At 38.8% G+C, this 25,343-nt stretch overlaps 1 protein-coding gene across 21 annotated transcripts in view; it reads right to left on the bottom strand.

The window, feature by feature from the left end:
* Positions 1-25,343, bottom strand: part of LOC131691630 (probable phospholipid-transporting ATPase IA) — a 256,852-nt gene that overhangs the window by 90,566 nt on the left and 140,943 nt on the right. For 13 of the 21 annotated variants that reach the window (XR_009305815.1, XR_009305816.1, XR_009305817.1 and 10 more), the window contains one exon: positions 2,903-3,023. Coding sequence is in view for 15 of the 21 variants with exons in the window: in XM_058978175.1 (XP_058834158.1) it covers positions 2,903-3,023 (121 nt within the window). In the remaining 6 variants the exon portion in view is untranslated. Of the gene's footprint in view, positions 1-2,902; positions 3,024-3,111; positions 3,176-18,570; positions 19,242-24,226; positions 24,658-25,343 lie in introns of those variants that run through there. The other 8 variants (XM_058978181.1, XM_058978176.1, XM_058978179.1 and 5 more) reach the window with 4 other exon arrangements.

The raw sequence follows: 25,343 nt of genomic DNA, 5'->3' as shown, positions 1-25,343 counted from the left end.
GAGGCTGAAAAGACCGGTAGTAAAACTAGCTGTGATGGAGGACCCTCCGAAATATAATCCAACATCCTTAAAGATTTATCTTCCCTTTATTGGAGGTACAGAAAACTTCGTTCGCCTAATCTTAATCGTTAGCAGGAAGGAATAGATTTGACTAAGCCGATATCGTTTCGGAGGCGACATTCGGGAGATGTTCCATCAAATCCTAATCAGACCAGCGGACAAGCATTCTCAGTGGTTTCTCTTTCGTTTTGATCCGGATCAGCCAGTAGATGACTACGTGATGGATGTAGCCACATTCGGGCGACATGCTCACCATGCTCCGCCCAGTACATAATGAGAAAAAAATGCGGAAGAGTCTACGAGGCAGTATCCTGAAGCTGCGAAGGTCATCATCACAAACATCTACATGGATGACTACTTCGACAGCGCGGATTCAGTAATGGAGGCATCAACCCGGAGCGGTGCAAGTGAAAACTGTTCACAGCTATGCAGGGTTCGAGATGAGAAACTGGGTGAGCAGCAGTCGCGAAGTTCTGGAGGTACTGGAAGAAAACAGCGTTCATCAGCCCCTCTCGTTCGTGTGCAACAAAGAAGAGATGTGGGAAAGAGTTTTGAGAATGATGTGGGATCCTAACAACGACATATTCTTGTTCTCTGTCGGCATGCGAGAAACTTTGGATCCATACATCTTAGGAGAAAGAAGACCGACCAAACGGATAGCTCTGCGCTGTATAATGAGTCTATTCGACCCGCTTGGACACTTGGCCCCCTACCCAATACACGGTTGTATGCTGATCCAGGATACTTGGCGCTCTGGTATTTTGTGGGGTGAAGAAATGCTCGATCCGGAGTTCGAGAAATGGAAGCGATGGACCACGCTTCACCCGGGAATAAAAAAGCTACAGATTTCTCGGTATTATTTTTTTCTCGTAGGACCCGGTACGTACCAATCTCTTCAACTTCACATATTCACGGATGCCAGCGAAGCGGGTTGCGGATGTGCAGCGTATTTCCGAGCAGTTACCAACGGAACTGTGCAGTGCTCGCTAGTGATAGCCAAAAGTAAGGTGGCGCCATTGAAAAAAACTCTCAACCCTCAACTCAATGGAGTTACAAGCCGCCGTTCTGGGAGCGCGATTGATGAAGACCGTTAGCGACAGCCACACAGTGAACATCACCGGCCGGTTTCTGTGGACAGACTCGAAAAGAGTATTGTCGTGGATACGTTCGATATAAGCAGTACGTAGCCCATCACACTGGCGAAATACAAAAACAACGCTACAAAAACGCGCTGTTGTAAGGACCTTCCGAAATATATTCCAACACATAAGGTCGGGGTATCTGTCGGTAGCATTTACAGTTACAATATCGTTGACCTTATGCATATGGTTTCTATAAGGCATTGTTCAATCTCTAACGAAACATTCGATGGAATATAGCCGTTAACGTTTTCGTCTGCGATTTGGAACATTGAAGTTTCAAATGGACAAATATGCGATCATGGGCAGTATACATATCAATAGAAGCGTTGGGTGAAAGATAGATCGCAATAATATAGAGCAACCGATGTTAAGATTTTACATGAACTGAAGCTTGTTCAAGCTGGTCACGATTTAGGAATGAAATAGGCTCACAACTCAAGCCCCTTTTAACTGCAGTCAGCTCTCCGCCTCCGCTCCATGTTGGTCAATGAGATACGGTCGTATCGAAATATTGTAAAATCGGACAAAAATTCTGTCCCTATCCGATCTTAGCCAACTTTTACTAAACACGACTATATTGTAATCGCAGCTGGATACCAGTAAGCGTAGACATGAGAATTTGATATGCATGCCACTGATATTCTGGTAGTATACCAAAAATATACAGTCGGAAGACTTGGTATTCAGTGTTCCACCAGCAACGGAAATTTGGAAGATCTCTTCTCCGCCCACGTACACATTACGAGGATGGCTGGAGATCGCAGGCAGTAATATAGTACCATAAAAGTTTTCTTTCGTTCTTTGTCAGTTTGTTCGCTTTTTTATCTCGCGTCCTACTATTTCACAGATCACAAGCGATCCAAAATATACGAACTCGTAGACTACCCAATACCGTACCTCATCCATTTCCATCTCGGAATCAACACCGTTCTACCTGACAGAGTATATAGTTAGTACGATTGTCGAAGTTCTTTAAAAACCACAAACGCCACATCTGTGGTCATGGTGCATGAAACATATTGTGATAATAATTTCGTTCCTTTACACACCAGACCCACGTATCGCCAGCGGATCAGCTTAATCTTATTTTTGTCGTATTCAAGTATTATCGGTAACAGTTTGTTTTGGTATTAGCCGACAAAAAATTCTGCCAAATGACACAGGAACGCGGGAGAGTACCATAACGGATCGTTATGCTTCGATAATTATTGATACACTCGAGTGTATTCTTGCAGATAGGGCGTAAGAGGCCATCCAACCAGTCTGAAGGTATTTCTTCTTCTACGCTGATCATACCGATCACACAGTGAATTGCTTCGTACAGACGGTCACTCCCTAATTACAGAATTTTGATCAAGATTCCGTCCTTCCCAACGGCTTCATCGTAGCACAACATACAAAATTAATTTTAATGCTTTGACGAATGTTTTACTCAATAAAATAAGCCTTTTTGTACTAATAAATTAAATGAAAAATAATTGGTTTAAAACACACATCCTTACTGTTTCGAATTACGCTCTTAAAAAATTATGGGCGCAAAGCTGAACAATTACATAATTTTTCTCCCCGGTCCTATTTTCATGACGTAAAAACGTAAGCATTTCAGAATCCACTTGCAAGTTTTCAGGAACTCATATTCATGCATGCAACTGCACAGTAAACCACCGCAGAACGCTCAACGATTTCTTCCATCCACTTACCTATACTTCGCTGTCGAGATATGATTGTTGCAGTACTTTTGTTGTTGAGGTTTATTCAACAGTATCGCCCTCTTATCACTATCTTCCAACGTTACCCCGGAGGTTGTGGCATCGTCATCATCTGCAGGGGGAACAAAATAGGAGAAAAAAAAAGTATTAACATTGTGCTATGAGTAGTTGTATTTTGCCAATGATTTAACGATATTTACAGTCGTGGATTTGTCTAACCAATATTTGAACCACACAGTATTTTTTCATAGACGATGGAACACGTAAGTAAAACCATCCGCACAATGAAGAGAAGTCTAAGCTAGATAGAGTCCTGTCAGTGAATGAAGAAAGCAAGATAGGCAAATCACGCTTTCACCACCAGAATCTAGAATGTTATGTGGAGAGGCGTGCGAACCACCAGCACGCCACTATGTGACGATAGGTCTGTTATAGCTCGCAAACAAGTCTGATCGAAATTAGAAAAAAGCTCGTTGAAGCAAACCAGTGAAGATTCCATTTTGGATCCAAACGAACTGTAAACAGGATCCAATCTGACAATATTAAACGTGCTTCCTTTAAAATCTCCAAGCGTATAATATGGTTTTCGTAATTAAGACGCTTTGTTAAGATGAAGGTTTAGTTCCACTGTGCATGTAAAGTTATCAGGAAAAAAACCGTCTAACAAAACTTGTTCTCTAGGTTGATGACTTAGAAACTACGTCAGCGCAGAGGGAAATTAAGTGGATGTTTGAATTTTTAAATTCCATTCATAGGTAATCGATGAAACATCAATGTCGGAGCTCGGAACACCTACCGGCTCGAGCTTGCTGGATTGTTTAATGATACAGTCGTAGAGTCCTATGGAAAATACCTCAAATGGTTATGAAAAAAAAACAATATGCTAATGTTGATTACAGAGCATTGTTGTAGTTTCCTTCATTTCGCTCATTGGTGTATGAAAGACTACGATTTTGCTTGATGACTGATTTATTTGTTCGAGTGTATCTAACGAGGAACCAGCTTGAACGGCAGTTGAAATATGTATTAGATTTTAACAGGCGAACAGTAAAAATAGAATAGTATACTTTTGAAAACTGACGGGTACTGATTGACATCGATTAAAGTTTAGTACTAGTGATAGAAAGTGAAACACGAAATAGCAGGTGGAACTGCTTTTAAGCTGAACAGTAATTATTAAGTCATTTGGATCCTTAAGAATATATGATACAGGATTGGAAAAGTTTCCGTACCCGATAATATGGTTTACGTAGTTTATAGAACTCTTATTTTATATCACCAACTGTTCAAAGATCGTTAATCACAACAATCAAACAAAAAACCGCATATTGCCAGGTTATTTATTGAGCCGTGCTCAGGCAGTATCGAGGATATTTATGTGTAGTGGAGGAATGATGGGCTGTCCTGTTTCATAAATTGATATTTTCCTGCGAGAACTGCGAAACACGGCAAAAATTTGCATATTCGTTTTTTTCCTTTGACTCTTTGGTTACATATCGGAAAATATAGCCTTGTTCGTATTATTGCTGGGCGGATCCGGTGGTACCGTACTGCATCCAGAACCAACTAACTTCGTATTTGAACATTATTGTTTCCCGTCAAGTTTTCATTCGTGGCTCGAAAAACTGAATAAAGATGTTTTCATTATTATAATCAATCAAATGGTTCCTCCAAAAGAGCTGCACAATTTGTTCTTTCGCACAGAGACGACTTGTCGATACGTTGAACATTCGTTAATTGAATAGATAAACCGAATCAGACGAAACGAAATTATTTTGGGAAAATTATCTGTAGTAGCCCGAAAACTATTTTAAATTAAAAAATAACGCTTGCAAGTACGATAAAAGGCATGAAAATAAAACAATTTTTCATTGATTCCTGTATCAATTCATGATTCTATCAAATTCGGCAGTTGGCCGAAACTTTTCCCATAGCAAACGAAAAGAAAGATATTGGAATATTCTTCATCTCTCTGGTCGCCTTATTGATTAGTTCCTTTTCGGCTTACGCCACGAAATTGTTCGACCAGATCCTCCCTTAAAAGTTTGACAAGAACTTTTAAAATAAACGCAGCTGGTGTGGTTGACGAGCTTGGGGACGACTGGGATCTTCAAACGCCGACCGCTGTACACTTCGCCGTTGACCAGAAGTTGCGACGAAAAGAAGAAAGAAAATTGGCTGTGGCATCCCCTTTTCACTAATGTCAGTCACAAGAGGAGAAGATCTTCTATCGAAACATCATGTGGGAGATGAAGGGGAACCTTGAGCGTACTCTTTTTTTCGAAAATACCACAAAGCTCTTAAAATTATAAACTCTGTGGAAAATCCTTGCTTTAACGAGATATTTTTTCAGCATTTCAAAAAGTTGGTTGTAATAACACGGACAAAATGACATTTTAAAAGAGCTGTGGTCAAGACTGGCACCCCGAAGGGGTAAAAGCGACACACTCTTTTAACTTTCTTTTTGTCCAATTTTTAATTAAAAATGTGTGGTGTATGCGTGATAAAGTGTAATTATGTGTATATAAGTATGTATGTACAATGCAAATTTATGCTTTCTGGAGTATCATCGCGTAGCAAGAAGAAGCAAATTCGAATGTGTGTTGTTATGAATAAATAACGTTTAACATATGATTTATGGTATGGATATTCTTAAATAATCCGTTCGACCTTTATTGTCGCTTTTAAAGCCATTCTAAGGAATAAGAGCAGTTCTGCAAGCAACACTTATTTCCTTTCATCAGAATCCGACACTAACTTAGTGACAGGGCAGCGGCAGATTGACGCTAGCTCCAAACAACGAAAACTCAATTTGTGTTTCTGAGCCTACAATTCCTGTGTGATGTCCCGCAAGAACACCATTTGGTGGAATGGTATATGTGTATTGACAGCTGATAATTCCATGAGAAACCGGTCGACTACAAAATATGACCATTAGAGTGGCTAGCGGTTGTATGGGAAAACTTAAAAATGATTTAAACTAGTGGGCACGGCACTTTTTGAGTTCCTTTTGTGGTCCCAAATGCTTGTGCAAAATTTGGTAGCGATTGGTTGCTTCTCGGGTTTGCGTAATGCGTTCAAAGTTTGTAGGAGATTTTATATGGGGACATCAATTATTTTGCATTTACGTTAATAAAGATCGCTATTTCACTCAGTGTGATCAGCAGTATAGAACTATAGTTCAAACCTTGGTTAACATCTTTATCGAAGACGGTAACTAGCTACGAGATTTCAAAAAATAGTTATACCGATTTTAAAATTTATGGTACGAATCAATTACAGAAATTCATTATTTCTTCCAACACTGCCAGTGCACCACCGACAAAGACATGTAAAACTTAAATAAATGAGAATATATTCATCGCAGAGACTTGGTACCTTTGTATAAAATGTTCAGAATGAATTGCTGAATAACACAGACGTAGACAGAAAATGAAAACAAAAACAGTCCCGTTTTGTAGATTGTTTTGTATAAGACAAAGAATCATCAAGGCGTTGTGGCGAAAAAGTGAGCTAAGTTCGTGATTTTTTTTAAAGTGTTTTATGCAAATTTTATTTGAAAAAGGGAAAGACAGTTCGTTAGTAGTATTATCGAAGTTCGAAAAAACAGATTGAATTAAAAAATATTCAAGGTTGGCGAAGTTATGGCCTATCTCCCGAAACGTGTTTTTTGGCAGAGGTTTGCGGTGAACGCTCTCCCAGCCGAACCGCTCAACAGAAATCAAAAAAGTAAAACCTATTTTAATCCACCTAGCGGTGCAATTGTGCCTTTCTCAATCATGAATCACGAGAATGTGTGCGTTGTTTATATTCATTAAAAGCTTTTAAGTGCATATATTACATTTTATTATTATACATCACATGACAACTATATACAGGAAAATAAATCATTATTCGAGTTCTAAAATTTTGAAAAAGAAAAAACAGCCACGATAATATTGAACTGAAAAAGGTGCAAAATCGGCAAAGTCCCAAAAAGTCGATTTTTATAAAAAAAAATTTTTTCGAGATAACATAAAATCTCGACGTTTCATGCATTTTAAAGATGTTTGGCATCAAAAATACGAATTCGATTTCTGAAATTTCATGAGGTCCCCCCTTTGAAAAAAAAATTTGAGTTCCGGCTTATATGGGAATTTCATATGTGACCGGACGGTTTAGTCTATATTTCCGGAACCATATAAGCGATCCGTACGAAATTTTATAGACATCTATGGGGATATTATAGCTATCATTTGGAACTAAGTTTGTGAAAATCGGCCCAACCATTTCCGGGAAACTGATGTGAGTTCGTAAATTTTGAAAGATGGCCGCTTTTCCCGGGCACTTCCGGAACCGCCTATGGTGGTCAATGTAGTCAACGAAAGTTTGGTTGGCCGTCGGTGACCTAGAACAGCAAATTTAAGTTGTTTGAGAGACATTTTAGCGAAATTTTTACCTTTTTTGCTTTCATCGGAGTATCGGTTTGAATCACAATTTGCTATGTGATCGCACGCCACAACCTGTAACTCCGCAACCGGAAGTCGGATCGGGATTAAATTAAATAGCCATTTACGGGGACGCAATACCTTTCAATTGAGGCCAAGTTTAGTCGAATCGGTCTAGCCATCTCCAAGAAACCGATGTGACTGTTATTCTGAATTTAGATACTTCCGCCGGGGCTTCCGGAACCGATGATGGTGGCCAATGTGGCCAAATAGACTTTGAATGGATGTTAGTGACCTAATACTACAAATCGAAGCAGTTGTGGTCATATTTTGGAAAAATTTTCACCTTTATACATTCATTGCAGAATTTATTAAAATCGACATTTTCTGCGTGTTCGTACTTATCTCCCTGTAATTCCGGAACCGGAAGTCGGGTCCATTAGAAATTCAATAGCAGCCTATGGGAAGTTGCACCTTTCATTTGAGGCTAAGTTTGTCAAAATCGGTTCAGCCATCTCTGAGAAAAATGTGTGACATTTTCGGTCACATACACACACACATACACACACATACATACATACACACATACATACATACACACATACATACACACACAGACATTTGCCGAACTCGACGAACTGAATCGAATGGTATATGTCACTCGGCCCTCCGGACCTCCGTTAAAAAGTCGGTTTTCAGAGCAATTGCAATACCTTTCTATTGAGAAAGGCAAAAAGATTGTTGAAGATAAATTGATTGTGGTGTACTTGAACGGATCGGTCTCCCAATAAAACAAAAAATTCCGATTAAATAACATGTGCCACAATAGATTCAATAGTTATCTAAATATAAGGACCTTCGCTCTTTTTAGTTTCTAATTGCACCAAGTTCTACTACTAGAGGTTATTTAGTTCTCATGTTAAAAATTCACCAATCATTATGACTACTCAGGATTTTATTTATATAAGAAGTCCGCTTATAGATGTTGATTGCAATACGCTTCGATAGTGGATTATCGAGGAGGCCGGGAGGGCTGATATGAGCCTTTTTCTGTTCTATACCTTTCCTCTATTTACCCACTCATAACCAACAATGAACCAGTAACAAATAGATAAATGAGAAAGGATGTGCTATGTGTGGTGGTTGGCTATTCAAGTATTGGTAGAGTTTGAAGTACTAAAGTATGTCTTTCATGTGATGATCATAACTTCAGCTGTATCATATACCTATCTAATCTATTACGTCTCTCATAGATTGTCTTTTATTTCTTCTTTTCGAGTCCTATACTGCCATTCTACATCCGCATTCAGCTGGGTCAGCAAAGATGGTGATAGTGAGCACTCACACATTCTCAAAAGCGGTCTCAAGCGGGATCCTACAAAAATGCCATCGTGCACGTGATTACGAATCGGTCACGTCCGGAAGTCTATCTTAGATCCTAGAAGCCTAGGTCTATGCCTTCAGCTGGACCAAATAAGAAAATAAGCTCATACCTATTAGACAACACGTCTCACGGCGACATGACCGGGAACCCTATCGATATAAGGGATCCCACTCTCTGCCAGAATTCTAACCGCACACCAAAAATTTAATATCAGACTCACGGTTGGCGCGATCATTCAAGTACACACGCAAATATGTTACAAAATCACGTCAGCGTACAAACGTTAGATCCCCTCGCGATTTTCCAAGCAACCTGCGCCCACGAACTCGCAAACATGATTATACCCCGGTGATAAGGTGAACGTCTCAGCACTCATAAACTTACCTACGCAATCTCAAGCGTCAATCTACAATCTCCCGCGTTCACGCCATCATGAATCAGGATCGTCCGGAAGACTCTATCCTCGGTACCAACAGTCTAGGTCCATGTTAATTAATAAAAAAAAATTAAAAATTAAGAGAAAAATAACTTCCATATCCACTAGACAAAACGTTCCATGGCGACATGACTGGGAACTCTAGTGATATGGGGTAACTCACTCCCTGTCAGAATGTGATCTGTACACCGAAAACTAAATATCAGAATGACGGTCCGCGAATATATGAATAGCCGCAGGGTTCCAAAATCGAATTTATACACGCTAGCGCACGCGACAAACACGTCAACATACGAACGCTTAAGCCCTTCGCGATCATCTACGCACACCTATGCCCGCGATCGCGCAAACTTGATAACACTCCGGTAATTATGTGAACGTTTTAGTACTTACGAAGTTACAAACGCGAACCCGCAAACGCGTGCTCATGAATCGGTCACATCCGGAAATCGTTAGCCTTCTAGCAATTTAGGTCCATACATTCAGTTGGACCAATTAAAAAAATAAAGCTCATATCCATTAGACCACACGTTCTACGGCGACATGACTGGGAACTCTAATGATATAGAAGAACCCACTTTCTTCTGGAATCTGAACCGTTCACAAAAAAATAAGCATCAGATTCACGGTCCGTGCGCGATCATTCTAGAACACACGCGAATATGCGAAAGGCACACGGTTATGAAATAGAATTTATACACGCGAAGTTACATACACGTTAGCACACGCGACATACGCGATCAGGGGTGCCAACCTTCCAGATTTATCTGGATTCTTCCAGATTTTTAAGCGTCGTCCAGACATACAGATTTATGTTTATCTGATCCAGATTTTAGAAAATTTGTCCAGATTTATCCAGACAATTTGAAAAATAACAAAATGAGATACAAGAATGCATCGTTGATTTTTAAATCACCTTTTCGAGCTACGATTTTGAAAACAAAACTTTTTAGAATAGCTGGAAACACAAAATGGCAAAGTTTTTGTTCGCTTAAAAGCGATTAAATTTTGTTGAGTTTGCATCAGCTGGAAATTTCAACAATCCAAGATGCTGAAAGCTCATAGCCTCAAATTCAATCCTCAAGCTTTTTCAAAAAAATTAGGCCATCCAGACAATTCCAGACTTTTTCGAAAATTATGACAGACTTCTTGGAAAAAAAACTTGGCATCGCTGTACGCGATCGAGCACGTTAACGTACAAATGTTCGAGCCCTTCGCGATGATACACGCGATCGCGAGTCCCTACGCCCGCACATACCTGAACCGTACAATGAATATCACATTCAGAATCACGGCCCGCTACAATTGGCCTAAAGCAGTGTTTTAGTGGGCGACATTGCCTGTCTCGTCTGCAAATTGTAGTATATGATTCTGACGGGGAGCTCTTCCGAGAACCTAGCTCTACAGCTCCAGTAGGACTCTCGAAAAAAGAACTTCCCCGTATCGTTAACCTAACGCACACACAAACATAAAAATAGTACTCGTACATGTATGCAAAGTTACGAATAGCGCAGCTTGGTGAAGAGCGCACGATATTCCCATAGCGTCTACCGATTGCACGGCGCTACAAAATAAAAAAAAATGAATGAAAGTGATCTGTTAAAGGTTGTAGGTCTGGTCAAATACAACACAGAACCACGTTTGATCAATTTAATATACCCTCATCAAAATATTAATTGATGGCAAAAAAAAACTACATTTTAGGACTTTCGATTTGAATTTTTTTTCTAAACGGTCATTTTTCAACAGAGTGTTTTGGAAAGAAGAAGAACTGACCTTTCCAACGGTATGCTGTGTTATGTTGTTTCGTCAAAAGTACTATGCGGTTTAGGGACAACAATATAAAAGTAACCATTTTTTTGCAATTTTTTTTATAAAAAAATATGAAAATTGCTCAACCTTTTTTATTAGAAAAGGTCTTCGTTAAAAAATAGAGAGAATTTAATTCCGCATCCAACGACCCATTTATGATCAAAATTGGTTGGAAAATGGCAGAGTTATTATTTTTTTCCAAATTATAAACTTGTTTGCACGAACTGTTAAGGGGGCAGTCTCATATGAAATTTTCAAAAGATGGATTTTTTTTTGCTCAATTACGCATACATTCAAAAGTATGTGTATGAACTTTGAACTTGAAATGGAAAAAAATATAATAATAATATAATATAATTATAGAATCCTATAGTGAGAGACAATATCTCACTGACCCCTTAAGAGTTCATGCGAGCAAGTTTCTAGTTTGGAACAAAAATAATAACTCTGCCATTTTTCAACCAATTTTGATGATAAACAGGTCGTTGAATATTCTCTCTACCCTTTTTATTGAAACAAAGACGTTTCTTTAGAAGAATATAGAGTAATTTTCATAGAAAAATCGCAAAATTATAGTAGTTTTCATGTTGTTGTCCCAAAACCGCAAAGTATTTTGACAAAAGTACATAGCGTGGCATACCATTAGAAAGGTTATTTCTTCTTCTTTTCAGAGCAATCAAAAATTTAAAATCGGTTAAAAAATGACCGCGTAGCAATCTCTTAAGAGCCGAAAGTTCCGTAAAATGGTTTTTGACTATAAATCAAGATTTTGAAGGTATACAACATTCTCCATACATTAACTTGTGTTGCATTTGATGAGATCAACAACCTATACTAGGTCACTTGAGAAGTACAAAATCACTTTAGCCTCGTAGCATGGTAGCAACAAATGAATCAAACAGACACGCGGCACCTCTATTTATAACCTGTCATATTTGATTGAACCTCTTAGGTGCTTCCTATTGATGACTCTGCACAAGAAAGCTGCTTCATGAATGGTAATTTTCCCTTTTTTCGTAAATTTTTGAATTTTACGAATTTTCAATAGACTACATTTATTTTTTTTCGATACAGAGCTGGGTTGTTGTTTATTTGGGGCTTCAACCTTCAAGGTCATTCACACGCACTAGAGCTGGATTCTCGTAAGGGTTCCCCGTCAGAATCACTAATTACAATTGCAGACGAGACGGGAAATGTTACCTACTAAAACACTGATTAAGGTTAATTGCAACGGGCCGTCATTATGATTGTGATATTGAGTATACAATTCAGATGGTCGAACGTAGAGACTGTACGATCGCGTGGAATGAGCGTTTATTTTTACGCGCTTGAGACCACGTTAATCAGATTAGAAGTGCTATAGCGTTCGTCAAACCAGTGGGGCATATTTGTGTTTGCGAAATCTTAGGCATAGTTGTGCGTGGATGATTGCGATTGCGTGTTCGTCTTTGTGTATTGTCGCGAAGAATTCGGGCGTTTGTAAGTTAACATGTTCGATCGCGTGGACGTTTGTATGTGGCGTGTGCTAGCGTGTATGTAATTTCACGTGTCTAAATTCAATTTTATGACCGTCTATCCATTTGCATATTTGCTTGTATACTTGGATGATCGCGCGAATCGTGAATCTGATGCTTAATTTTTAGTGTATAGTACACATGCTAGAAGAGAGTAAGTTTCCCCATATCACTTTTCCGATTTCCCGGTCATGTCGCCATTTTGACTGATCCAACTGAAGGCATGGACTTTGGTTGCTAAGACCGAAGAAAGAGATTTCTGGACGTGACCGATGCAATATAGCGCGAACATGAGTATTTGTTGGTTCCTGATTGAGACCCCGTTCATAAGTTTATTAGTGCTAAGACATTCACTTAATCGCCGGAGTGGATTCATATTTGCGTGATCGCGAGCGTGGTTGTGCGTGGGTCATCAAGAAGGTCTTGAGCATTTGTATGTTAACGTGCTGAATGCTAGAAGAGAGTGAGATTCCTCATACCACTGAAGTTTCCAGTCATGTCGCCATGGAACGTGTTATTTATCTGGTATGAGCGTCATTTTTTCGATTGGTTCAACTGAAGGCATAGACCTATGCTACTAGGGCCGAGGGTAAAGAGCTTTCGGACGTGACCGATTCATGATCGCGCGAACATATGTATTAATAAGACTGCGCTTGAGACCGCGCATATGAGCCTATAATTGATAAAAAGCAGAAGTTCGTATGTCTTTTCAATTTTTTCAATCCATTTGCGCGATTTCCGGAGGGTTAATACCGAGGTGTGTTAAGATTGGTGAGATCTTGGGTATAAGTATGTGTGGATGATCGTAATTGCATATTCGCATTTGTGACCAAGTTTGTGTTATCGCGAAGCCCACGATTGTAAATTTGGGATGAGAGGGATTGTGAATGTATACGAAAGAAAAATCAATTTATTTTATTAATTTTATAAATTAAGTAGAGGCGTATAAATTGATCGTTAATAATCTTGGTACACATGAGTAGTGGAAAATCAAACTACTAGAAGGACAACAAAAACAGACTTACGAAGTATAATAAAAGAACACATGTAACAAGCAATCAAACTACCTGAAATCGTCTAAATTCCAGCTAATGATACTTATTTACTATTAACGACGATTGCATTTCGTTAGAAGTTTTCCACGCTATGCTGACCGTGAATGAATGATTCACGTGGGTCGGTAAATTAATCGTACTTTAATTTATCCAATCCGATCTTCCCGAATGAATCGAATCGAATGCACGAGTTGAACAGCGGTAAAAAATGACCAACCAATAAAAAGAAGGATTACCCACTATTCTATCATATACGCCAGTTCTGCATCCATTCCGTGAACCCTATTAGTTGTGTTATACTTTTTAATATGCCTGCGAACGTTAACGAAGCCGACCGATAAATCTAAACAGTATGACTCCCACTTCGTGACGTGCTCACAAACACTGCCGTTAAGCTATTGAACAATGTCTGCAAACATAGCCCACAGAAAATGTCAATCCACGGTGACCTGAGAATCGGCCACGTCCGTGTGCGTAGGTTGTTGGCTGACAATTGGTTTGCGCTGGTGCGGAATTTTAAAAAACACAAAGCATAAAAAAGGCTCATAAGCCCTCTCGATATCCACGATGCACCATTATCGAGGCGAAATGCAGCTACCATCTTAAAGCCGTAGTCTGTCAGAGGTTCTTTAAAACAGCATCTCGTCAAAAATAATGTATCGAGGACAGGTGTGCTTAACTAAGAGGGGTGGATGATGTGATCTATTTCAACGAGTCGCTCATCTGCACGATACACACGGCAAGTCTTGTATGCATCCTCATTTATAAACAGAAGATGCCACGTGCGATTTAGTCTTCGTCATCGTACGCATTTTTAACATGTTGAGTAACGACATCCCACCTAGTAAAGTAATGCTAGATCTGGAAAGGGATGAGTCGGAATGGTTGGCGTAGGCAGAGCCAAAGAAACTAGTTTTCCTTACAAGACCAGGCTGGGTGTAATCTTCAAATAAAAACGCTCGGGGCTCTAGCGAATTAGCAATGTCAGGTGTGTATTCAATATGATTCTGAATACTGTTTATGATATTTGCGAAGTCCGGAGGGAGGAATAAGACGGCCACACATGTGTTAGTACCATGGCTATTAATTTTTACCCAGAGTTTGTTTAGACGCTAACCGAATAGAAGCAGCTATGGGTCGCGATCGTTTCGATATACCGTATATCTAGGTCCGAACAGCTGCAGAGAATTGATTTCGCCATTCACGCATGTTTCTTTCAGGATAATGACACCGTCGGATACAATTACGAACAGCTCATCGATCTTAGTGGGAAGTCCTTTGACGTTCTGGTAGTATATTCGGAGTTAGAAACGTGAATTCATTTCAACGGAGGCAATATCTGCATGTCTAGCTTCGAGGGAACATATACATTCCTGGCTTTTACCTGGAGGAACAGTCGTGGTGTCTTCATAACTTGAAATACACATGGCTAGATGAATGTCAGCTACCGAACCGAAAGTATGTTGTCCAAAGGTAGACTAGAACCGAAAATGACTTTGAGGGGGTGCAGTATCAAAGGTAGCTTCGGGAGGACATATACCCTCTTCGGTTTTACCTGGAGAAACAGTCGTGTGGTTATCATAATTAAGATATGCGGCGCATTTGTTTTACAAAGAGTAGTCTTTGGGCTTGTGGCGAAGACTATCACAACCTCACGCACGTTGCCTGGTTGTGCGCTGAACATTTTGACACCAGGTCTCAGTTGAAGGTTTCCTTTCGGGCCCGATGTATACCACCCAATGCTTCAATTCCATCCAATTCCGTTAATTATTCCATTTCTTATATCAGAGTTTATTCAAAGTATTAAGACAGCTGTAAAATTGTTCAGCTGTGTTGTAATCATTAATGAATTTATCAAACTCTGCGTTCAGCACTGCACTGCAGCTCCAAATGCTCATTACGCATCATATTTACGGAACTTAATCGCAGTCAGCTGCTAGCTTAGTACTCTTAAGATCTCCGTTTATTGTGACTGACGGCCCGAAACAAAAATACGTAAAAAGCGATTTTCATGGGCAGTTAACATATTTATTTGGGCAATCATGGGCCAAACAGATCTAGAATTAGAAAGAATATTTGTCAACCAATATTTATAACCATTCTCAAAATAACTAAGCATATTTTTTATCTCGAAATACTGAAAAAATAAGACAAGAGAGGCCATGTTGGTTTGGTTGTGTATTGGTTATTAAAAATCGTTATTATAAATTCTTCCCAAAGTAACCCTTTCATTGCCAACTTTTTTCTATCACATATAGGTAGTTAGAACCCAAAGTCCTTATATAGGAAGGTCCTAGCATGCGTCAAAACGAAAACTATCTCTGTGATCGTATGTGTGACGGTTTCTAAAGGCGAATGGTAGCGTCTACGTCATCAATACCACGTTTTATAAGCTGTCTCTGCTCACTACCACTAAAAGTTTTGACGCATGCTAGGACCTTGTTTAGAGGGACTTTGGTTAGAACCTTATTTTTCCTTAGAACTGTTAGGATCATGAAACACGAAAAACCTTTATTGATCAAGATATGTTCCTCTTTCGCAGTGCTACAAGCTGCTTCATTATTATAATCCAATGCCCAGAACCAGGCCCAAAAAGTTACTAACTTTATTTTTTGCCTTTGCCTGAACTGCTTGAACGGAATCCAATCAATTTTTTTAAAACAAATCTTGTGGAAACCAAAAGCTATCGCTGTTTAAAGTTATGATGCTGTGCAGACATCACAAGCAGGAAAGGGTTAATTGTAATGGCAGACTAAAAGCACATCACGGGCACTATCATTATTAATAATTCTCCATTTGTTAATATATCTATTAGGGTGGGGCATTGTTATATGGAAAAACGTAATCATAGCCACATCAACCGAGCACAGCACTTTTTTGGTTCCTTTTGGGGTCCCAAACAACTGTGCAAAATTTGTGGTCGATTGGTGTTGACCCGGCGTGGCGCATTGCGTTTGAAATTTGTATGGAGATTAGTATGGGAAAACCTACATTTTTGCATTTTTAATTCTACAGACTACAATTCTTCTTGCAGTATGTCAACAAATAGATAGAAGTATAGTACAGGACATGCTGAACAACTTTGCCGAAGGGTGTATGGTGTTAGAATGTCTCTAAGCCAAGTTATAGCTGTTCAAAGTTCGATACATCGAATTAAATGCCAAAAATCATTTTTATTGCCAACACTGCGGGTGTACCAATGGTATTTCATATAGCATTCCAAAATAACATTATTTATTTTAGATTTACCACATTGGTACATACCAATTATTCGATGAATCATTCAAAAGCCTTAGCTGAATTTCATGAGCGTAGGTGGTTGAGCAATAGGGCGTAGTGAGGGGTGAGGGGGGGGGACTTTAAATATGTAGAAATTCGAACTGAAATGTTGTCGAGTTGGAATGTTCAGACGAATTATTTCAAAAAATTTACACAATATCCTACGCATAATAGTAACGTTGAAATAAAACATACTGTATCCTTTTGCCTTGACTTTTATCAATAAAAGATACGTTACAGACTGAATCAATTGATGTCGAGTTGATATGTCAGAGGATTATATTTCGGTATAATACGCATGATTTGATAGCATGCTCATTTCTATGCTGTTCGATCACGAGGCGTGCAGCTAATTTCTGGATTTCAACATGAAATCTACCAGATCCCTACATCAATTTTTGCTTCAGGTGATCGAGCAGCATCGAAATGAGCATCCCATCAAATCATAGTGCGTATTAAACTGAAATATAATCAATGCAATCCTCTGACATATCAACTCGACATCAATTGATTCAGTCTGTAACGTATCTTTTATTGATAAAAGTCAAGGCAAAAGGATACAGTATGTTTTATTTCAACGTTACTATTATGCGTAGGATATTGTGTAAATTTTTTGAAATAATTCGTCTGAACATTCCAACTCGACAACATTTCAGTTCGAATTTCTACATATTTAAAGTCCCCCCCCCCCCCTCACCCCTCACTACTCCCTATTGCTCAACCACCTACGCTCATGAAATTCAGCTAAGGCTTTTGAATGATTCATCGAATAATTGGTATGTACCAATGTGGTAAATCTAAAATAAATAATGTTATCTTGGAATGCTATATGAAATACCATTGGTACATCCGCAGTGTTGGCAATAAAAATGATTTTTGGCATTTAATTCGATGTATCGAACTTTGAACAGCTATAACTTGGCTTAGAGACATTCTAACACCATACACCCTTCGGCAAAGTTGTTCAGCATGTCCTGTACTATACTTCTATCTATTTGTTGACATACTGCAAGAAGAATTGTAGTCTGTAGAATTAAAAATGCAAAAATGTAGGTTTTCCCATACTAATCTCCATACAAATTTCAAACGCAATGCGCCACGCCGGGTCAACACCAATCGACCACAAATTTTGCACAGTTGTTTGGGACCCCAAAAGGAACCAAAAAAGTGCTGTGCTGAAAAAACGATCATTTTGCCCCACCCTAATATCTATGCATCCCTGCTGAAGGTTCCAACAATTCGAGTGATTATTTTCTGTTCCGTTGGTGGAAACAATTTCCATTTTACATTCTCGACGTATACAGCCACACGGCTAGGATAGCGAACCTATTTCAACCCGAAACCTCGGTTCGGTGACTTATTAAATCATAGTGAGAAAATTTAACAGCGAATCAAATGGACGTGGCAAACAATACAAAAACTCGAACTCAGACCTAAAATATAGTCATCGCCCTAAACCCGAGAAGGTTGTTGCCGGTACAGATGCTGGTCTATGCAATACGCCTGCAGGGTCGAGTAACTGGACGGTATAGCTTTCCACTTAGGCCGCCCGTTGCGGTTGTGGTGAAAGCTATTTTAAGTTTTCAATGCAAGGATACCCTCTGACTTTCGCTTCTTGACTGCGAAAGGTTCATGATGCAAGGAATATCGATCTGTCTGAGTGATTGTGGTATTATCTACATAGGTACCTATCTGTAGGTTTACAAATGTTATGCTTCAAATTAAACAAAAAGAAAATGCCAATCATCTTACGATTCACAAGACGCAGCCTCAGCGCACGATACATATGGTGGAAGGCCATTCTCGGTTGGTTGTTGTTCCTGGTCAAAATAGAATATTCCACTGCTATCGTTTTGCGTGTCTTAACACAATCAGTAGCTTTCACTCATTAGTGCCCGTAATTATGGCATTCGTCGCGCCGATTAAAGAGAGCAATAGTTTATTCATAGCTTCGGAAAATACTTTTTTCAACCATAGTCTTTCTGATCAATATTTCCTTCCGCTTGAAAGTAGCAGCGCTATGGCATATTTCATGACTATATTCCAAATTGATTCGACCATTTGCACCACTAGTTAACAATTAGTATCACAAGTTTTCCACTTAACTTTACAACTAATTGATAATTTTCACTTTTCAGCTCACGAGACTATAAGGCAGCCGAAGGAAAAATCTGGGCTTTCTTTGAGCTCACCCTCCCAAAAGCATATGTTTGGCTTGCAATCCTTTTCCTGCATTCAATTTCACCAGGAAACGATTCCCACTTCGTGGTTACAACTTATTTCAACAACTTTAGCAGGATAATTCGGTAGAAAAACAGCTGTTTTGCACATTTTCCTAGATCGGAAACCGAATTCAAAACACTATTTATCTGAGCACAGCAAGAAAACACTTTTTTCAGTCATGGAGCTCAAACGCGAAATGTCAGGTCCTCCTTGGGTTTTATTTTGGAAAAGGACTATTTTCCACAATGCTGTCCCTCTCGTTTTCTCTCCTGTTCGCTGTGAATCGCCTCTGTTTACGCGCACTCACACATCGTTGATTCTCGAACAACACTGGCGCATCACTCATTTTACTATAGCTGGGCGAACGCGATGACAGGACGAAAATTTCCCTTTTGCAAGGATTTTCTACAGTCATCGACTGTTTTTGTTTGTTTGTTTTTATTTACGTGACTTAAAATAAAATTTCATTTGTCACGTATTCATGGACTGTAGATGTGAAACTTGTCCGAGCGTAATCCGAATTTCATTTAACTTTTAACTTTTAGCTCGTAAGATTTATTGGATAAAAACCACAAAATGAAGTGTAACTCGCAGATCTCATCAGTAGAGGACTTTTTGAAATCAATGTCAGTCAAACTTTATTAATTTCTACCAAATAAAAATAATTTTTATTTGTTTCTACATAGTTCAAACGCTTGAGAATAAATTGACGTGTGTTCTTTGTGGGTTTATCGATATCGATATGGTTGGATTCGAATTCAAATTCCACTATCGGCGTAATTAATCAATTTCTCAATTTTAGCCTAGCAATAGCCACACGATAACGTAAACATTGCAAAAATGTCTCCATCAAAAATGTAGGGAAATAAACAACAGGGAAGTAACCACTGATTTTTTTATACTGAATGTAGGATGTAAACAATAAGTTCAACGTCATTATGATCTTTTTCTCGATCCGGGACGTAAATACTAAATAAGTTTTAGAAATTTAACGAACATTGACAAAATATTGCAGTCGAGTGCTATAAAAAGATTTGTCTCAGGATTGCCACGTTTTAGTGTTTATCTAATGTCATTTTTACGCGATTCTGAAACTTAGACAAATTTCAAACCGTTTCCATGTGAAATATATGTTGATAGTCAGAAAAGTTAATATCGATTCGATATCAACATGCATCCAACCATCACTCACAAAAACCTTGCTGAAAGGGATCAAATCTATAGGGCAAACGGGAACAACAGAGAGCGATAAAACTGCGAGAGAACTCCTTTCTATGATCGTGTGTGTTTTATTCTGCGCTTTTGATGTGTCCTACTAGTGTGAGTGTCACGAGGTTGTTTGTTTTGGTTTTTCCTCTTTGGTTGATTATTTCGCATCGTTATTTTTATTCGCAGCTTCACCTGTCGCGCAAAAGCAGGAGGAACGGTAAAACTACCGTACTTCTTCACCGCTCGTCGTCAGTCCGGGGTTTGAACGGAAAAATGTGAGCAAATATGTAGTGATAAAGGTAGCTTCCTCCGAGAATTACTTTTCATCACATGGGCTGTGTGTACATTTGCGAGCACCGTTGGGACTTTTTCGCTGAAATTGGTTGCGTTGTTGCGATATATTTGCGGCTTGTGGGAAATGTAACCACTCCTGGCGAAAGGCGGCTTTACAACATATCGGGTAACAAACGCAAAGGGGCATAAATATTCATGTGTTTGTATGTGCAATGTGCATTCCCTTGTGATTTTTTTTGTTGGTTTTGCCACTGGAAGGCAATTTGTGTATGTGACATCACGTGACATGGCAATGTTTCTATTGTGCACATTTTTTTGCGCGTTCCCGTTTGCACACACAGAAAAAAGATTTGTAGGTCCAATTAAAATATTGGTTGAATTCAATAAATAAAATTATTGGTCGGGAGACAATAAATTTATTTATTGAATTCAATAAAACTTTTTTATTGTTTAATAAAAAAATATCATTCCCTTTCTTTAACATTTTTTTTTATTAAACTTAAAAGAATATTAAAATTAAAAATGTTTTATTGAAAGCAGAATTTTGTTGTATATTAAATATTTCAAGCCAATAATTTTGTTGGTTAATGTGATAAACAATAATTAATGATTGGATTCAGTGACACATAATTCTAGTTTACATATGCTAAATTTTCTTGCATGTACGTCATTATGAATAAAACCACCTACTAACATTTATATCTCTATACATATAGGATTTGATATTAGCACAGATAACAGACGGTTAGGCTTGATTCGAAAAACCTGTAAATACTCTCTATTGAAGTTTCGCAAAAATCAGACTCTGAAACACGTCTGGCAAACGTTTGTAGGTAGCGCAGTGATCGACGCGATACAGTTCCCAGTCAAAAAGGGTAAATTGCTGCCAATTAGGGGGCTATTTCAAATAGAACATTTGGGCGATTCGCCGGCGTCATTTTTTTGCCGCTTTGCCCCCCCCCTTAAATCGTCACCAAATCGCCCAGGGAACGCGCTATTTAAACGCCCTCCCGGTCAAAAAAAAATGCGGACGTGCATGGTCAGGCGATTTAAATAGTTTGACGTTTGACTCAACTCGCCTGTGCTAATTGCCCCTAGGAATAAATGCAATTTGCGAATGCGATTTAAAAGCAATTATAACACATAGACAAATTTTCTGGTGGCTGAAAAGGACTTGCGTTTTTCCGAATCCGAAAATAAGTATTATTTGTAATTTTCATATAAGGCAATTAAGACCAGTCAAAAAGGGCGAGTTGTTGGCAAATTGCTGGCAATTAGGGGGCTATTTTAAATGCAACATTTGAGCGATTTGCCGGCGTCATTTTTTGCCACTCTACCTGCCCTTAAATCGCCACCAAATCGCCCAGGGAACGCGCCATTTAATCGCCCTTAATTGCCTAATATGAAAATTACAAAATATACTTTTTTGGGCATTCATTATCTACTCACATAAACTTATCACTACACTAGATAATCACCACCAAACTATAGGAAGAATCAACGGTGAAATTGGTATTGCACACCAAAACTTACCACAATCTGACTTTTATTAAGATTTTAGGTCAGAGATCTTGTTCCACTATATTTACACACGATGCACAATTACCCACATTCGGTGGCTAAATGAAGTGCACTAGACAAACAAAAATACAAGCGAGAACACGCCAATTGTTAAAAAAAACTATTTTAAGCTTGAGCCAAACATGAACCGCCATGTTTGAAAAGCGCAAAAACAACCAAGTCCATTTCAGCCGCCGGAAAATTTGTCTAAGTATTGAAATTGCCTTTAAATCGCATTCGCAAATTGCATTTGTTCCTAGGGGCAATTAGCACAGGCTCAAACTGTTTAAATCGCCTGACCATGTTCGCCCGCATTTTTTTTTACTGGGAATTGGAGTGCAGTTGTCAAACACGTGTATTCCGAGTAAAAAAATCGATCGTAACCAAAAAGTAATAGATCACTATAAGGCGAAAAGAATTTATGAATACCATGATAAAACGGCTGATATCATGAACATTAGTTACATTGCTCTTTGAAACAAATAAAATATCACGAACAGAAATTTCGAAAATCGTCACTAAGGTCCTGAAATTATTAATACAAATCACGCATCTAGTGACAAAAATATCTAAAATCGTGACTAGGATCCTGAAATCATCAAAAACACAAATCACACAACTCGTTACGAAAATATAAATATCTAAAATCGTGACTAAGATCCTAAAATCATGAACGTGAATCGCTCTACTCATGACTAAATTATCACGATAACGTGAATAAAAATCACGAAAGCCGCGACTAAGATCCGGAAATCATTAGCTTCAATCCAGTTAGTCCGACAGAAAAATCCGATAGAAAACTCATGAATAAAATAGCACGGTAACGTGATGAGAAATCACAAGAACCGCGAATAAGCTCTTGAAATCATGAATAACGTTTGATTGTCAGCTGTATATTCCTAAATCATGACCAAGAATCACAGCAAAAACTAAACATGTCCTTGGAACAACAACAGTAACCCAACCAAATAGTTTCATGAATACAAGGTTTATTTTTCATAATTTCAGGAACTTGGTCACGGTTTACGTAAATCTTTCAGTTCATGAAATCATGACCTGTTGTTCATGAAGTCATGAACGGATTTTTTTCCATGTAGTGTATATGAGTTTTTTCCTTTAGAATGGTCCAAACGAATGGACAAGTGTGGAGGCTTCCGAGCGTGGACGATTCATGATTGTTTGGGAGTGGACGTTTGTATGTATATTCCTAAGAGAAGAGAAGACAATCGCGAGCTAATTTGATCCAGTCTTAACCTGAATATTGAACCAGCTCCTGATTGGTCGTTTTGTCAATCAAGAGTGTTCATAATACTTACAAAAGTGTCGGGAGCTGGTTTTATGGATTAAAAAGGATTTAATTTCGTTAATATTTTGAAAAGCTTTACAAGTGAATTGTCTCTAGAATTTTAACATTTTTAACCAGACTTCCCAAATGAACATCGAACACTATATTCGCTCTAGTTCTGTGCTCATCTTAAACCCACATTTTGTGTGCAAACTCGAACGCGCTAGCGCGTACCAAAACACGTACACATGTTCGTCTGCACAACGGAACCCCATGTATGTACCAGGTTCGTACACACAGGTTCTTGACACTAGTTTTCTCTTTCTATCACTCATCATCACTAGTGTTGAATCATTCTGTTTTGTGTGTGCCGTTCTTGTGTACGCACACGGTGTACGTACACGGTTTTTAAACCTAAGTTTGTACATTGTTCGCTTGGGTTCGGTGTTCGAGGCGAACCTATACACAAAGTCAAAGTAAGTTTGAGGTTAAACGCGTGCACGAAATTTTGTATACAGGTGCAAACTTTTCGATGTCCATGGGAAGACCGTTTTTAACCTATTATAACTAGATATGTTAAAACTTTTAGTTTTTTATATAAAGCTTTGTTAGCTATCATATTATGTCCAAATAAGTATGGGAAAAAAGATGAAGAGGAATTGAAAATTGCAAGATGCTATTATTGTATAGCAGATATGATCCAGAAATTTGTTGCTTTAGATATACAATTACATACGATGGGTCATTACTACACTTAAATCAGTCTCAAATCTCATAAAATAACTTTGCAAAATATTAAATAAACATTAAACTAAATGAAAAATATTGTCTACTTACGTCCTTCCGCTTTCGCTTTCTTACTCCAGCAGAAGTTCGGAATGTGACGGTTTCTTCGAATTCTGATCGTCACTCCGCGCAGGAAGTCTCGTACTTCTGGCATGTTATCGCAGCCGTATGTGATGATGTATTCGCTGCTGGCACTATTATGTTCACTATGCCAGTTGTGCTGCTTCGGTCTTTATGCTGTTATGATACTTGTTCCTGTTGATGCCGGGCTTAGCATATTTTTAACAAAGCGCACAAACTGACAAGTTTCCATATGGGACACTGGAGTAACCGGAACTTATGGCTCCTGGGTGTTTCATCACCTGGACTTCATGACTTATTAAAACTTTTTCCTTCGAAACTGCAGATAGCACTAATCAAGCATTTTCATTTTGTAGCCCATTATGGTTGCAGTAAAATGCCACCTACTTTCACTGGAGCTTCTTTGTCAATGAGGAAAACGGTAAGAAATATTGATTTACATTCACTTGCAGTTGCACACCCACACACACACACATACACGCTTTACCCTTATGTGTTCATGCATATTTGAAGTAGCCATGGTTCGGTTCATAATTCAGTGTCACCACACTATAGGGCTTCTTTGACCATTAAGCAGTATTGCACTTCCCGATAGAAATCCGCAAAAGGCAATGCGCTAAAGTACGATACCAAAGACAAGCTGATCGAAGTAATCGTTCAATACAATTATTAGTTTTCCTTGAAGGCCGCAATAACCAGTAATTTAACGTATCGCGAAACGGTGCATCTATCGAAAGAATTTTGATTGTATGCCCAGCTTATGCTGAGCTAGGACAAATAAATAAACAATGAGTGTTGTCAAATGTTGTATCAATCGATTTTCTTTTATTTTCTTTTTTGTCGCTGGACTAAACCGGGAGCGGGTGCTTGTTCCGGCGTGCCTCGCTGTATGCACTTTTGGTCAAGACATTTCAAGGTTCGCAGAGGTGCGCTGGGTTGGCTCACATACGTAAAACCAATGCTTGCGTTCGCGTGACCGCAAATTGTTTTGTTTTACACATGTTATTACCGCTCTATACACCTAATGCCACTTTGAGTTTGACCGGCTTCGATTGCTATTGAACTTGTACTATGTACTTACACGTCG

The sequence above is a fragment of the Topomyia yanbarensis genome, chromosome 3 (assembly GCF_030247195.1).
Source record: "Topomyia yanbarensis strain Yona2022 chromosome 3, ASM3024719v1, whole genome shotgun sequence".
Taxonomy (NCBI): domain Eukaryota; kingdom Metazoa; phylum Arthropoda; class Insecta; order Diptera; family Culicidae; genus Topomyia; species Topomyia yanbarensis.
The sequence above is the reverse complement of the archived record's forward strand: the minus strand, read 5'-3'. Positions and strand labels throughout refer to the sequence as shown.